At 41.8% G+C, this 16,954-nt stretch overlaps 1 protein-coding gene, 1 non-coding gene and 1 pseudogene across 3 annotated transcripts; 1 reads left to right on the top strand and 2 right to left on the bottom strand.

Annotated features, from left to right (window-relative positions):
* Nucleotides 1–5,453: 5,453 nt before the first annotated feature.
* LOC128568890 (HMG domain-containing protein 4-like) lies at nt 5,454–12,562 on the bottom strand (the record flags this gene model as incomplete). Its single annotated transcript, XM_053566862.1, has 2 exons — nt 5,454–5,886; nt 12,549–12,562. Coding segments are annotated over 2 exons (447 nt in total), but the record flags the coding sequence as incomplete, so codon positions are not given.
* Nucleotides 10,215–10,931, top strand: LOC128568889 (selenoprotein K-like; annotated as a pseudogene). The gene has a single exon (XR_008375241.1). The product of XR_008375241.1 is annotated as a selenoprotein K-like (transcript).
* A 3,916-nt stretch (nt 12,563–16,478) lies between the features above and the next one.
* Nucleotides 16,479–16,585, bottom strand: LOC128569473 (U6 spliceosomal RNA). The gene has a single exon (XR_008375408.1). It is a non-coding gene; the product is annotated as a U6 spliceosomal RNA (small nuclear RNA).
* Between the last annotated feature and the right edge of the window lie 369 nt (nt 16,586–16,954).

Genomic DNA, 16,954 nt, shown 5'->3' with positions numbered 1-16,954 from the left:
GTAGTTAACTAGCCCTTTAACAAAGAGCAGGGATTAGTGATTGTGGCTTTTTACTTATAGCTTACAAAGGTCCCTTTCAGACCTGCAGCTAGAGACTCTGAGGACCAAATTTGTATGATAGGGCTAGCTGGCTCTGACTCTAGCCAGCCAGCCTCTATCTGATCCTACTGAGTTGCAAAATAAGGCTTAAGTCTCATATGGGGGGATATATAGATAACTGAGATCTCCCACCCTTCCCCAGCAACTATTACAGCAACTATTACAGTCAGTCCCTCCTAGTTCAACACAATCTCCTTTCAACCTTGGAGGATTCCCCAGATGGACAGCCTAAGTTGATAGTTCCAAAAGCAATTATCCTGGTTAGTACAAATCAGTGCTCAACTGTGAGAGTTTGATCAGTGAACTGGCGGTAGGGTTCTACAGGCAACCTGGACCCAGAAACCCAAGATGCTAGAATTTGTCTCTCTCTGGTGGTCAAGGAGTTGGAAAGGCTTGCTCAGGCCAAGAGTCATGCCAGAGGAATTGGTGCCTCCTTCCCAATCCTATGCCGAAGCCTCGCCCCACCCCTGGTAAGAGTACTCTGCCACTAGACCAGAGCAACCTTGTGGGTCTGAAGCCCTTTTCCCTCTAGTGCTCAATGGCTTCTGGGGAGTGCAGCAGCAGCCATGGTCTCTGGGTGTGTTCATCACTGCCCACGAGTGGGCACTGCTGTAGGGTATTTTGTGCTCACCAAGTTAGGCCTCTGTCCTGACCTCAACCTGCCAAAGGCAGATACCACTACTGGACATCTTTTCTGCTCCCAGTGGATGCGACTCAGTCCCAGCCCCACCCTGCCATGGGCAGGTGCCACGATCAAGTGTCAGCATCTCACTAAGTCAGCATCTCTGTCCCAGCTGCACTCTGTGGTGGGCCAGGCATAATTAGAGCTCACAGAAGCTGCATCTCTGTCCCACCCCTACCCTGGGCGGGTGCTGCCACTGTGTGCATACTCTCTGCGTCTCTATCCTAGCTGAGTGTCACAGTGGGGCAGGCACCCCTGGATGTATTTTGAGCTCTCAGAGGCTGAGCCTCTGTCCCAGCCCTATCCCACTGTGGGTGGGTGCTGCAGTAGTGTGGACTCTCATGGGGTCTGCATCTCAGTCCCAGCAGCATCCCACCACTGCAGGCATACCTCCAGCTCATAGAGCCTGTGTTACATACCAGTTCTGCTCCACTTGCAGCTACCCCCGGGATAAAGACCTGGCTCCCTCCAGTTGCCAAGAGAAATGGGAAGTATTTCTCCAAAATACCACCCAGGTGTGAGCCTTGTTGCCATCGCAGCCACCATGGGCCACATTACTCCCTCTTCTGCTTGACTCCCTCATCATGCAATCCCCACTTTAAACCTGTGCCACTGTTTCAGCACAGACTTGTAGCAGCACATGCCATGCCCATACCTCTTGAGCAATTGCCCAACACTCTGGACTCTGCAGGGACAGGCTTCCAGACCGGGTGGAGGGGTGGACTGGGAGTTCACCCAGTAGAATATTAGTTCAATACTAGTTCAATTTTATTCCTGACAGGAGAATGCCTAGGCTCACAAGCGGGATCTCTCTGGAGAAGGAGTTCCAGTTTTTAGTGGCTCTCTCCTGTAGGATAAAATAAGAGGAGAACTGCATTCTGCTCATTTGTTTGTAGAAAGTTCACTGCAAGCCACTCTCATGGGGGAGGGGACTCTCATCAACTTGGCGATGAGTTTTATACCTACGGTTTGTTTTCTTGAAGTCACAGATTGCCTCAGCAGGGGTGATGTGTACTTCTCAATCTTTTCTCTTGGCTCAGCTCCTAAAAATCACTTTCTTGAGAAACTTCTGTCCTTTTTCTCTCCTTCTGGATGGGAGCCTCTGTGAAAAGTTGGCTCCAGTTGGCCATCTTGCCCCCCATTCCCTACAAAGTGTTTTTTTCAAGAACAGCTTGAAGCTGGCTCTGTTAGAGCCTAGGATTTGCAAGTATAAATCTCTTCCACAGGGAAAAACTAGTAGTGCTGGTACATTGAATGTATGAGTTTTGATGAGGGAAGTGAGTATAACAGAAGCTCTACTGTTATACTCACTTAAGCTCTCCTAGATGGAAAAGGTGTTGGAGTAAACAAAGGAGAAAAGAAGGTGAGGACAGGATAATCTTGGAGATGCTGCTCTTGTTTCTGACCTTGGTTATTTTGACTTTTAGGCTTCAGCGACACCAAGTTAAAATGGAGTGGCGACAGGCAGTAGATTTTCAGGTCTCTTTCAATTGTAAAAAAAATACATGGGGTAGTTAGAGGGATAACAAATGTTATAGGAGAAGCTCCCCTTCAGAAAGGAGCCCTTTCTAGCACTGCTGTAGGTGACCCTGGTTAGGACTGTGGCTGCTGGGGCCTGGAGACCTTTCCATGGCGGCAGCATTATAAAGTGACTGGGAGGACAGCCCCCAGGCCCAGAATGCCCCAGCTCTGTCATCTATTACAGATGTGACATTGGGAAAGTGTTTGAGCTTATCTCTGTCTCATTTTCATCATTTAGAAAATAGTGGTAACAATAGGACTTCCCTCCAGCGTTTTTTGAGAGGATTAAAGCTAAAGAAGATGATCCAAAGCAAAGTTTAGCACAGTGCCTGGCATATGGTGCATGTTTAATAAACAACTGTAATTATTCCTGTAGTTCTTATTATGCGTCTCTCCTTGCACCTGGAAGGAACCATCAGACTTATTTTGGACTAACTCAAACTCAGATCTACCAAACAAAAACAATAATCTTGAACTAAATTTGCAGAAATAGAAAATATTTCTTCTTTTTTTTTTTTTTTTATTGTTGGGGATTCATTGAGGGTACAACAATAAGCCAGGTTACACTGATTGCAATTGTTAGGTAAAGTCCCTCTTGCAATCATGTCTTGCCCCCATAAAGTGTGACACACACCAAGGCCCCACCCCCCTCCCTCCATCCCTCTTTCTGCTCCCCCCCCACAAAAAATATTTCTTCTTATAATGCTTGTCTTGAAGTTCTACAAACCATTAACTTTTCCCGTTTTTTATCCCAGGCCTTAAATATTACTTTTTCCTTCATCCTTGCAAATGCCACCTCTTTGCTCTCAACAAATCTCAATGCCAATACAGCAAAGTCTTGTCTTTTCCTTTTTTTTCTTTTTAAATAAATCATAGCTGTGTACATTGATATAATCATGGGGCATCATTCACTAGCTTCACGGATTGTTTACCAAGTTTCACATATACCCTTGTAAGATGCACCGCTGGTGTAATCCCACCAATCCCTTACCCTCTACCCCCCTCCCTTCCCTTTCCCCCTTTCCCCTATTCTTAGGTTATAACTGGGTTATAGCTTTCATGTGAAAACCCTAAATTAGTTTCATAGTAGGGCTGAGTACATTGGGTACTTTTTCTTCCATTCTTTTTTTTTTACAAATATTAAAAAGGTGATTTTTAATAATACAAGTACAAAATTTTATTTCTTTATTTAACTGTCACAGGATTTGGATCAAACCACTAGAATTTATTTAAAAAACAAAATAAAAATTGCAGGAAGGTCTGAATCCAAAGTATTTCCTCTAATAGTACCACATACCACAAGTTACAGATTATCATACAAATGTGTACAAATTTTAAATACAAATACAATAGGGCTGGGTTTCAAAGGAAAACAAACAAAAAGCATGTTTGAAATCCTCATCAGGATTTCATTAACGTATACACGTGACAATGGAATGTCTAACTTCTTTGGCCCCTCTAGCTTCCCTGTGTCAAACAGGAAACTCTCACAGGTACAAATGAGGCATGATGTAAGGTTCTAACATATAAAAATCATGCTAAGATTTGGGCTTTTCATGATTTTTGGTTTCCAAACATTCATGCTTCCTTCCGTTTCCCCAAGTACATCTCAAAACTACTCTTGATCTGAGAAAGGGATTCGGCAGCCAGAACACCTTTAAGCAGCATAGCCCTTGTGACAATGTTTGTGGGAGAAGGGAAGGAATTAAATAGGATACACCATCACCAAAGATTTCCTTTGATGCTGCAGTGCTCTGTTTAGGCCAGGAGTAGAAACCACAGTCACCTCAGAGCTTGGTTGAAATCAAATGTAAAAGCAAACCTGAAGTGCTCAGCTGCCTTCTTTCCAACTTAGAAAAAAAAGTCAAGTTCTTTGGGAATATGTGCAGCTGGGGATGGTAACATTCTCTTTATTTTACTTTTCTTGACATTATTAAAGGCCATGACGTTCTTAAAAGATTAGAATCCTAATATAATGATTCCTTTTTGAGGTACAATACCGTGATATGTACTAATAGATGATTTGGAGTTTTCGTAACAGACCAGAGGAAGGGAGAAATGACAAATCTGTACCTTCCACGTGCGGTTGCTGGTGGAGGTTTTGTTATTAAATTATATATACAGAAATTTACAGGATAAATTAAAATCTAAGAGATTTAAAGAGTTAAATACACATAATTGAAATACACATTCATACACACATAAATAAACCTACATGAGAATTGAGTACTATTTTTTGCAATTTACTTGTATGTGGAATGCTGAACATGGTCTATCTGCTCACCAGGGGAACGCAGAAGCTGATTCCAAGAAAAATGCAGGGTGAAGCACCAAGCAACTAAGCAGCAGCTTGTGGGACTTGGTATCTTAATGCTGCCAGTGAAAGGTACCAGCTTTTGGTGTTGCAGACCAAATATTCTGGGTCAGCTCAGAACACATGTAGGTTCAACTGGTGGCGCTGACAGCTTTACCCAAACCATTTCAAGGTATTTTTGTTGTCAGCACTTACATAACATGTTGGCCTCTAGTGAGGCTACCAATGACTACAATAAAATTTGAGACATGGACACCTGTATAGTAGGAATTAGAATAAAGCCTCTACCCAGTTCATCTAAACCATCTCAGTAACTATCACGGGAATGAGTTTATTACCTCCCACCCAGGTCACTTCAAATTGAAAGGCTTTGTATTTTCAGTCAACTGGCATCCTCCCATAATCTTTTCCATTACATTTCAGACTGTAAGACAGATAAGGCAAATGGTCAGTGACGGGTCTGGAGGTCCAACTGAGTGTGGAAAAATAATAACATTTTAGTTGTCCATTAAGATATGCACTTGGCACCCACAGCAAGCCCCCAACCCCCAAGTTACATTGATTTTTAAGGCAAATTTATCCACCACAGGAAAAAAGAATCCCAGGCCCATATTCATGCTGAAGTTCTCTCTTAGCTAAACCTTTGCCATATCATAAAATTATTAAAAGCAAAGTAGTTACAGTCCTATGTATATATTATACATTTATATATATATTATGTATAGATAAAAAATTTAAAACCTACACCAAGAGGCCAGTGAAGGCGTTTGAAACAGTCATATATACACAAACCAGCAACGGTGCAGGATAATGTTTCTGTCTCGGGATTCTTTGCCATCACAGTCCAGGCATGATGTAAGCAATGTTGTCTAGTGTGTTTGACAAGACCTGTTTGGGACAGCCATTCAACTCAGGTAGTTGTGTGGTCAGACATGCCAAGGGGCCATGTGCACAGATGATGGAATCCAGAAGCACAGACAAACTGCCAGACGCAGCCACCATGGCCTCTGTTTCCTGCAGGCAGTGTCCAATGAGGCTGAGGGACTCTCCTAACAGCTGAAGATGAGCAGCAACATCAATGGGCTCTGTCTCCGGGGCTTTGGCTGGCAAGGCTGGCAAAAGCACGGTGGTGGGTGGAGACTTCTTTTGGGGTGACAATACTGCAGAAGAAGTTTTTAGTTTCATGGAACTCTCTGAACAAGATGCTTTTCTTTTCACAGTTGTAGCTTCTGCTTTATTCTGTTTGTGCTGTAGATACTGAGCTATTTGCAAATCTTTTTTGAGACGGTGTGTCCCTCTATCGCCCTGGGTGCCGTGGCATCATAGCTCACAGCAACCTCAAACTCTTGAGTTTAAGTGATCCTCTTGCCTCAGCTACCCCTGTACCTGGGGCTACAGGTATGTGCCACTAGCCTGCCTAGTTTTCACTTTATTTTTTTAAGTAGAGACAGGGTGTTCCTCTTGCTGGTCTCCAACTTCAAAGCAATCTACCTTTTCTTCCATTCTTGAGATACTTTACTAAGAAGACTATGTTCCAGCACCATCCATGTAAACATGAAAGAGGTAAAGTCTCCATCTTTCTTTAAGGCTGCATAATATTCCATGGTGTACATATACCACAATTTATTAATCCATTCGTGGATCGATGGGCACTTGGGCTTTTTCATGACTTAGCTATTATGAATTGGGCTGCAATAAACATTCTGGGACAAATACCTTTGTTATAATGTGCTTTTTGGTCTTCTTGGTATATGCCCAGTAGAGGGATTACAGGATTGAATGGCTGATCTATTTTTAGATCACTAAGTGTTCTCCATATCTCTTTCCAAAAGGAATGTATTGATTTGCATTCCCACCAGCAGTGTAGAAGTGTTCCCTTTTCTCCACATCCACGCCAACATTTCTGGTCTTGGGATTTTGTGATATAGGCTACTCTCACTGGAGTCAGATGATATCATAAAGTAGTTTGGATTTGCATTTCTCTGATGATTAAAGATGATGAGCATTTTTTCATATGTCTGTAGGCCACATGCCTGTCTTCTTCAGAGAAGTTTCTCGTCAAATCCCTTGCCCACCCTGCGATGGGATCCCTTGTTCTATTCTTGCTAATGCATTTGAGTTCTCTGTGGATTCTGGTTATTAAACTTTGTCGGAGACATAACCTGCAAATATCCTCTCCCATTCTGAGGGCTGTTTGCTTGCTTTACTTACTGTGTTCTTGGCTGTGCAGAAGCTTTTTAGTTTGATCAAGTCCCAGTAGTGTATTTTTGAAGCTGCTTCAATTGCCTGGGGGGTCCTCCTCATAAAATACTCGCCCAGACCAATTTCTTCAAGTGTTTTCCCTGCACTCTCATCTAGTATCTATATAGTTTCATGTCTTAAGATTAAATCTTTGATCCAGTGAGAGTCTATCTTAGTTAATGGTGAAAGGTGTGGGTCCAGTTTCAGTCTTCTGCACGTTGCCAGCCAAGTTCACCTAGCACCATTTGTTAAATAGGGAATCTTTTCCCCACTGAATGTTTTTAATAGTCTTGTCAAAGATTAAATAATGGTAAGTAGCTGGATTCATCTCTTGGTTCTCTATTCTGTTCCAAACATCTACTTCTCTGTTTCTGTGCCAATACCATGCTGTTTTGATCACTATCGATTTGTAGTAAAGTCTGAGGTCTGGTAGCGTAATTCCTCCTGCTTTGGTTTTTATTTCTGAGTAATGTGTTGCCTATTTGAGGTTTTTTCTGATTCCATATAAAACAAAGTAATGTTTTTTCCATATCTTTAAAGTATGACAGTGGAGCTTTAATAGGGATTGCATTGAAATTATATATTGCTTTGGGTAGTATGCACATTTTAACAGTGTTGATTCTTCCCAGCAATGAGCATGGCATGTTTTTCCATTTGTTAATATTTTCAGCTATTTCTTTTCTTGGAGTTTCATAGTCCTCTTTATAGAGATCTTTCACATCCTTTGTTAGATAAATTCCCAAATATTTCATCTTCTTTGGCACTACTGTGACTGTTTTTTCAACTTGACTATTGTTGGCATATATAAAGACTACCGATTTATGGATGTTGATTTTGTAACCTGAGACGCTGCTGTATTCCTTCATGACTTCTATGAGTTTTGTAGTAGAGTCCCTAGTGTTTTCCAGATATACAATCATATCATCTGCGAAGAGCAAAGTTTGATATCTTTGACCCTATATGGATACCCTTGACCGCTTTTTCTTCCCCAATTGCTGTGGCTAAAACTTCCATTACAATGTTAAAAAGCAATGGAGACAATGGGCAGCCTTGTCTGGTTCTTGATCTGAGTGGACATGATTCCAATTTAACTCCATTCAATATGATATTGGCTGTGGGTTTGCTGTAGGTGGCCTCTATCAGTTTAAGAAATGTCCCTTCTATACCAATTTTCTTTTTTTTTTTTGTAGAGACAGAGTTTCACTTTATGGCCCTTGGTAGAGTGCCATGGCATCATACAGCTCACAGCAACCTCCAACTCCTGGGCTTATATTGAACCAGCCTTGAGACCCTGGGATAAAACCGACTTGGTCATGATGCATAATTTGTTTGATGTGTTGCTGGATTCTGTTTGTTAGGAAACTGTTGAATATTTTTGCATCTATATTCATTAGTGATATCGGTCTATAATTTGTTTTCTTGTTGGATCTTTTCCTGGTTTGGGGAACAGGGTGATGTTTGCTTCATAGAATGTGTTAGGTAGTCTTCCTTCTTTTTATACCTTTTGGAACAGGTTGAGTAATATAGGTACTAATTCCTCTTTAAAGGTTTGGTAGAATTCTGACATGAAACCATCTGGTCCCAGGCTTTTCTTTTTAGGGAGGTTTTGTGTGGTTCATGCTATTTTCGAACTTGATATGGGCATGTTTAACATTTCCACTTGATTCTGACTAAGTCTTGGAAGGTGACCTGCTTCCAAGTATCGGTCAATTACTTTCAGATTTTCATATTTCTGAGAATACAGTTTCTTCTAATATTCATTAAGGATTTTTTTGATTTCTGAGGAGTCTGTTGTTATTTCGTCTTTGTTGTTTCTGATTGATGAGATTAGAGATTTTACTTTTTTTTTCTTGATTAGGTTGGCCAAAGGTTTATCTATTTTATTTGACCTTTTCAAAAAACTAACTTTTTGATTTATTGATCTGTTGTATTATTCTTTTGATTTCAATTTCATTTAATTCTGCTCTAATTTTGGTTATTTGTTTTCTTCTACTGGGTTTGGGGTTGGAATGTTCTTCCTTTTCCAGTTGCTTGAGATGTCCCAGTAAGTTGTTTACTTCCTCTCTTTCCATTCTCTTGAGGAAGGCTTGCAGCGCTATAAATTTCCCTCTTAGGACTGCCTTTGCGGTGTCCCAGAGGTTCTCATAGTTCGTGTGTTCATTGTTTTGTTCCAAAAAATTGGCGATTTCTTTCTTAATCTCATCTCTGATCCAGCTATCATTCAGCATGAGGTTATTTAACTTCCATGTTTTTGTATGAGTATGCAGATTCCTGTTGTTACTCAGCTCAAGTTTTATTCCATGGTGGTCCGAGAAGATGCATAATAGTTTCTATTCCTTTAAATTTACTGAGGTTAGACTTGTGACCTAACATGTGATTGATTTTGGAGTAAGATCCATGGGCTGATGAGAAGTATGTGTATTCAGTTTTTGTTGCATACAAGAGTCACATCTTAACTTAAAAGACAAATACAGACTCAGGGTGGAAGCATGGTTAGATGTTCTGTAGATGTTCTGTAGATGTCTGCTAAATCCAAATGTTGGATGGTTAGGTTTAAATCTAAGATTTCTTTGCTCAGCTTCTTGCTGGAGGATCGATCCAACACTGCCAAAGGATTGTTGCACTCTTCAACTAGTATGGAACTAGAGGAAATCAAGTTGCTCATGTCTGTTAGAGTTTCTCTTATAAATTGAGTTGCATTCTGGTTGGGTGCATAGATATTAATAATTGAGGTCTCATCATATTGAGTATTACCCTTAAAAAATATGAAGTGACCATTCTTGTCCTTCCTTACTTTTGTTGGTTTAAAGCCTCTTGTATCTGCAAATAAAATTGCAACACCTGCTTTTTTCTGATTACCATTTGCCTGATATATGGATAACCATGCTTCCACCCTGAGTCTGTATTTGTCTTTTAAGTTAAGATGTGACTCTTGTATGCAACAAATATCTGGCCTGAGTTTTTGTATCCAGTCAGCTAACCTATGCCTCTTTAGAGGACAATTGAAGCCATTCACATTAATGGAAAATATTGAAAAGTCTGGTAAAATTTTGGGTATCCAGTTTTTTGAAAGTCCAGTGGACACTTTTAATCCTTTTGCCACTGTTGAAGTTGGAGTTTGGTCAAAAATTTCTGAGTGAGTTTACTTTTGTGGTATAGGATTGGGTTGGTCATTATGGAGGATAGTTCTGAGAATATCCTGAAGAGCTGGTTTGGTTATGGCAAATTTTTTCAACATCTGAATGTCATTAAAGTATTTAATTTCTCCATCATAAATGAAACTCAGTTTAGCTGGTTGCATGATCTGGGGTTGAAAGTTATTTTGCTTTAGGAGATTAAAAGTCAGTGACGAGTCACTCAGAAGCAGGGAAACCGGGAATCAGGGCAAGATGGTTTACATCTCGAATGGACAAGTATTGGACAGCCGGAGTCAGTCTCCATGGAGATTATCTTTGATAACAGATTTCTTCTGGGGAATAGCTGAGTTTGTGGTTTTGTTTTTCAAAACTCTGCTTCAGCAAGATGTGAAGAAAAGAAGAGGCTATGGAAACTCATCTGATTCCAGATATGATGATGGAAGAGGGCCACCAGGAAATCCTCCCCGAAGAATGGGTCGAATCAATCATCTGCAAGGCCCAAGTCCTCCTCCTATGGCTGGTGGATGAGGAAGGTAAATGTCTGCTCTAAGAAGCAGACAAATGGACAAGCACATTCATAGCAGAAGGAAACCATCAAGAAATGAAGGGCTGACCACAGTGGACAAATAGATGAATGTGTGCGTCTAAACAAGGATTGCTCTGTGTCTTCACAGATGAATGAGGTCAGGCTGGGAATTCTCTCTGCAGGGAACTGGCCTGATTGACATGCAGTTCTATAAATGCACCTTTTGTCTCATCTTTTTTGTATAGTTTACTAAAATCTTAATAGTTTTAATAAGTAAATATTTTTAGGTTGCAAAAGTGATTCTTCATCTTTATATATTTGAATCACAAACTCTGAATCTGAAGAAATAAAAAGGTGTGCATTCAATACTGTAGTGTCAATTTTTCAATTTCTGAAATACTGTTCATTGTCACTTTGTTCTTTATAAATAAATCACATTGTATTTATTTCAAAAAAAAAAAAGTCAGTGACATGCCTCTTCTGGCTTGAAAAGTTTCAGCAGAGAGATCTGCAGTCATTCTAATATTCTTCCCTTTGAAGGTAATGGTTTTATTTCTCCTGGCAGTTTTGAGGATTTTCTCCTTGATATTAACTTTAGTGAAGTTAATTATGATATGCCTGGGGGATGTCTTATTGGGATTGAGTCGTGCTGGGGTTCTGAAGCTGTCTGCTATCTGAATTTCAGAATCCCTAGGCATGTCTGGAAAATTCTCTTTCATAATTTCATGCAGAAGGGCCTCTGTGCCCAGCGAGGTCACTTCATCTGTTTCTGGAACTCCAATGATTCGGATATTTGCCTTCCTCGAATTATCCCAGAGCTCTCAGACAGTGTGATGTGTTTTTGCTCTCCATTTCTCTTCCTCTTTGAGAGTTTTGGAGCATTCAAAGGCTTTATCTTCAATGTCAGAAATCTTTTCTTCTGCCTGCTCCATTCTGTTGCTGAGGGATTCTACTTTATTTTTCATATGTTTGAGGGCTGCAAATTCTTGCTTCAGTGTGTCTAAGTCTTTGGTGGTTTTGTGTTTAAATTCATTAAATTCTTGAGACAACTTTTGAATTTCTCCTCAAATTCCTAATTCCACTTTTTTAATCTTGTCTGCAATCCAAATTCTGAATTCGATTTCTGACATCTTAGCCAGTTGTTTATGAATGGGATCTTCAATTACATCTGCCATATCTTTCTTGGGGGGGGGATTCTATTCTGGTTATTCATGTTACCAGAGTTTTTCCGCTCATTCCCCTCATGGTTGTTTTATTCCCTTTGATTTTTTCCCCTGGGGCTTTGTCAAGGGCCTGTACAGTGTTGTGGCCTGAGAAACTGGGGCCCTGTCTGGTGTGGTGGGGCTAAGTGGTTCTGTCTTGTTCTCAGCTGGTTTCTGTTCCACCCTAGTGAAACAGATACTCTGGATTGAAGTCTCAGCTGTGAAGAAATACCAGCAATTCAGTCACCCCGCCCCCCTCCGTCAAACAATTGGAAAACAAAAATCAAACCTTCCTACCACCGTGCACCCAGGGCACCACCTGATTTGTCCTAAGGCGATTTGTTCAGTTCAAAAAGTCCAAATCAATTGTCTCAGTCTGCACCTGTCTTGGGTGAGAGAGTTTAAGAGGTCTCTGGGAACTGGATTACAGGGGTCTGTTGACTACTCTAGTGTGGCTTACTCCAGTGCTGTGTGGAGTCAGGAGGAGCCACCCAGCCAATAGATCAGTCTGGGAAGGTTGCTGCCTCCTTCCCCACCTTGCTCCCCTGTCACACCCAGTCACTGATAGCCCTGCAGTTGGCTGACCCAGTTGCCTGTAGTGAATCGGTACTCCAGGAGTTTGCACCTGCCTGAATCACAAGGAAGTCTGCCAGGCCACTGCGCTCTGCCTCTCTCTAGTAGGAGGAGGTGAGGCCTGACAACCTCGGGTGCTCGATGAAGGTTGGGGGATTTTCACTCAGGTCCAGTCTCGCCCCTGATTAATGTTATTGACAGAACAGAACAGAACAACTCTGCGGTTCCCCTGCAGAAGAGAAGCTGAATTTAGTTCCAAATCAGCTTGTCTTTGCTCTTGTATTGTCTATAGGCTGACGATCCCAAGGGCCAGGTGCGTCTTAGGTGCAGTAAAGTGGACCTCTGGTTCACTCCCGCCCTGGGAGTTTCCCTGGTTTGCAAGTTGGAGTTGCCTCAGGCAAATACTATACTCAGAGTCTCTGGTTGCCCAGGGAGCCAGGGGGTGTGGCTTCAGAATTTTTGGTAGTGAGCCATATTGCTAGCAAAAGAGGGCTGCTGTTTTATGGCTCAGGCAACCACTGCTCCGGTGTAGCTACCTTCCGGCCAACCATCCTCTCTCTGCTCCCGTACCCCAGAGTCTGCAGCGACTGGCTGCAGCCCAGCACTGTCTACACCCCTTGAGCAATCACCCAAGAGTCTGGACCCCTGGGGGACAGGCCTCCAAACCTTGGAGTGAGAGCAGAGGGGAGTGCGGGGAGTGCTGGGAGCCTGGGGTTGTGGGCAGAGAACACACACAGCTTTACACAGTTTTATGCCTGGCTGTATTGTCACCAAAAGACGGCTGTTGCACTGTGCCTCAGGGAACTGCCACTCTGGTACGGTCCCCTCTCTGCCGACCGGGACTGGCCTCCAGACCTCAGTGTGAGTGAAGGGGAGCGCTGGGAGCTCAGAAATCCAGGTAGAGACTATATACAGTTTATACAGTTTTATGCCTGGCAGGAGGACACCGTAGCACCCTAGTAGGGGAGGTAGGTCCAGTTTTTAGAGGGTCTCTCCCGTGGAGTATAGTGGGAGGACCTTTGAACTCTGCTCGGTTATTTGTGGGGCACTCTGAACCTTTCTCATGGGGGAGGGGACTCCCATCTGTTTGGTGATGGATTTTGACCTTTTGTTTGTATCCTTGTGGTCACAGCTCATTTCAGTGGGGTTAACATGTGTTCTTCAACCTTCTCTCTTAGTGCAGCTCAAATTCCACCAGGTTACTTGCTGAATTTTTGTCCTTTAACTCTCCTACTGGATGGGAGCCTCTGTGTAAAGCAGACTTTAGTCAGCCATCTTGTCTCTTCCCCTCTTCTTTTCCTTTTTTAAAGAACAGATTGAAGCTGGGCTGAAGCAAAAATATTGCTCTGTTAAAGCTTAAACTTTACATGTGGAAATCTCTTCCACAGCTAGGTACATGAGGCCAAAAAGATAAGGGTGTTAGGAGGAACATTTCCATGTTGGAAATATCCTCAGATTAATTTGAAAATGCTTGTTAATAGCAAACTATTTCTTCATTCTCAGGGATGTTATTGGTCGAGTGGCTAACTTGAGGTCTTAAAATTAAACTCTTGTTGGGGCAGCCCCTGTGGCTCAGTGAGAAGGGCGCTGGCCCCATATGCTGAGGGTGGCGGGTTCAAACCCAGCCCCGGCCAAACTGCAACAAAAAAATAGCTGGGCGTTGTGGCGGGCGCCTGTAGTCCCAAGCTGCTCGGGAGGCTGAGGCAAGAGAATCGCGTAAGCCCAAGAGTTTAGAGCTTGCTGTGAGCCGTGAGACACCACGGCACTCTACCCGAGGGCGGTACAGTGAGACTCTGTCTCTACAAAAAAAAAAAAAAAAAAATTAAACTCTTGTTTAGAAAAATGGGAGAAGGAATTAAATATTAACATTCTAAATCACTCCCCCCCCAAATAAATAAGCATATGAAATACTTTTGACCACTTTTTTTTTTTGAAGATGAAAGGCTTTCTGAGAAAGAAGGCAGGAACAGAGGGCTTGATGCCAGGAAGATGTTTCTGTACTAAGTGCAGTTGAGTTGGCATAGTCCAGAGTGGACTACTGAGACTGAGCAGTTGCCAGAGATCACCAGCCTAGGGGAGCTCGTTATTTCAGAAAGTGTCTAAAATGCTATCTGAAAAGATGTTAGAACAACCCTTCATGGATATGTTTTGATTTACCTATTTCATTTTCTGTTTCTCAACCTGGCACATGTGCCTCCTCGGGGCTAAATGGTGCTGTGCCCAAGAGGCATGTGAGGTCACAGAATAAACATGCCACATCCTGTAGTACCAGTTGGTCTTGGCACCTCTTCCTTCTTTTAAGATTAAAATTAACAGAGATACAATTTAGAAGGTGTTTGACAAATGTAGAGGTTAAGAACACAAGGCTTGTGGTTAGGTAAAATTCCATCAAATCCTGGCTCTGACATTTATGAGCTTGAGCAAGTGACTTAACCTCCATGAATCTCAGTTTTGCTGTGCATGGGATGGGAGAATAATACTGACTTCATAGGATTATAATGCAGACTAAATGGAAATTAAGTGTAGCCCTTCACAGAATGCCTGGTACACGTTAATGCTTAGTAAGTGGCAACTATTATAGACTGTTGGTAAGAACACAGTTAATTTGGTGGTTGCAAGCAAAATCAGTAAATTCAGTCTAGCACAACTAAGGAAGGTTTATTGTAAAAATATGACAAGCAATTACAAAGACAGCCAAAGGAAAAAAATACAATCCAGCTGGTTTTGTAGAGGCTGATCTGAAAAGTCTAGAATGGGTACTTCCTTCATTACGCATTTCTCTGTTTTTATTGTTTGTCTTCTGAGAGTATGTGTTAGTTAATTCACCTATACCACTTGGGATATTCTGTTGGAAAAATTTGAGAGAGTTTTTCTGAGTGTGTTCCTGACACTGTGGCTACAAAGAAGAGGAATTATGTACTGTCAAAGCTGAAAAGCCTCAGATATTGTCTATCCATGCATGGCAAAGACGTAGCACAGGAATATTGTTGTTCCTCTTGTGCCCATGGTAGAAATCACCAATCTTGAGAGCTTTTTATGCTGATTTCAGAGTTGGCCTCATAATCCTTGTCAGCATCTCATTTCCAGACAGCCACTACCAAATGAATGGAGAAGGCTCCTGAGATGAAACCGATCTTCTATTCTTTATTTGGTCACTTTGTTATAGATGAAGAACTAAAATTCAGAGGGCGAACATGACTAGTCAAAGCTTACATCGCGGAGCTAGAATTAAAACCAATTAAGCTTTAGTTTGGGGGATAAAACTATCCCCAACGAGAATCCAAATGCAACAAAGTGCCAAGCTGGAAGACTCTGGGAAGGTATTATAGCAGAGGTTACCTGAAATGCCTTGGATAGATGAAGAGAAAAGAGCAGAATTTGTAGTGATGTACAGGATTGCAAAGTTGGGGAGAGACTGGAAAACCTGGTCTTTGGCGTAAGATTCTTCCATAAGCTGCCATAAAGAAGTGTCTGCAGTTTTTTTCTGTCCTGGTATTCGCCATGGGAGTCATCATCATCTTACCTGGCTCTGCTTAGAGGCAAGAAATGCAGCCCTGCTTGGGGACAGTGGTGGTCTGTTGATGCTTGTCCAGATAACATAACTGGCCATGGATCACTGATTAGATTAATGACATCACCTTTGCACAAGAGATTGACTGATGCATTCAAAACAACGTTTTTCATTTTTTTTTTTTTTGTTTGTTTGTTTTTGGCCAGGGCTGGGTTTGAACCCACCACCTCCGGCATATGGGACCGGTGCCCTACTCCTTGTGCCACAGGCGCCGCCCACGTTTTTCATTTTTTAGCACCTTTTTGCTGCAAGCAGAGACCTCTGAGAGGAAGGCAGAGATCTCTCTATGTCTGGCGACTGACTTCAGAGAGAAGCACACACACTTCTCCCTTCAGTTAGGTCCAAGACTATAGGTTTTATTTGCTTGTAATCTCTATTTTTAAGTTTGCATTTTTTTTTTTAGAAATTCTTCAGCATTTCATGTTATTCAACATTTCAATAAACAGAGCCTGTTTATTGGGATTTTCAGAGACAATTTATGCTCTGGGTTGGACACTTGCTTGAAAAGATCTCTGAGAGAGGCTTGGAGTAAAGCCAGGTTAAGTTCCAAGCTCAACAAGTTATGTGATGATGTGTAAGTTTTTTTTTTTTTTTTTTTTCATTTTTTTTTTTTAAAATATGGAACGCTTCACGAATTTGCGTGTCATCCTTGCGCAGGGGCCATGCTAATCTTCTCTGTATCGTTCCAATTTTAGTATATGTGCTGCCGAAGCGAGCACGATGTGTAAGTTAATTAAGCACTCTGCGCCTCAGTTTCATTCTCTGTACAAAGTGGATGATATGATTCCTGACCTTATAGGGTTGTTTGAGGATTCAGTGGAACAATATATGGAATATTCAGTGAAATGTCTGACATACAGCAGACTCTCAGAAAGTGATTGGTATTAGATTTTTATAATTAATTTATAATCAGAAAGTTCTCTTGATTCTCCAGAATTCAGTGATTTTTCCACACCAAAGTGCTTAATGAATCTCATGTAATGATTTCTGAGAAAGGGCAATATCAGATTGCCTTTCATTTTCAAAAGGTCGATAGTGTCTTTTGGTGAGCATACCTTGGGCAGCAAAGGAGGGAAGGAATTTGAAAA

The sequence above is a fragment of the Nycticebus coucang genome, chromosome 17 (assembly GCF_027406575.1).
Source record: "Nycticebus coucang isolate mNycCou1 chromosome 17, mNycCou1.pri, whole genome shotgun sequence".
Lineage (NCBI taxonomy): Eukaryota > Metazoa > Chordata > Mammalia > Primates > Lorisidae > Nycticebus > Nycticebus coucang.
The sequence above is the reverse complement of the archived record's forward strand: the minus strand, read 5'-3'. Positions and strand labels throughout refer to the sequence as shown.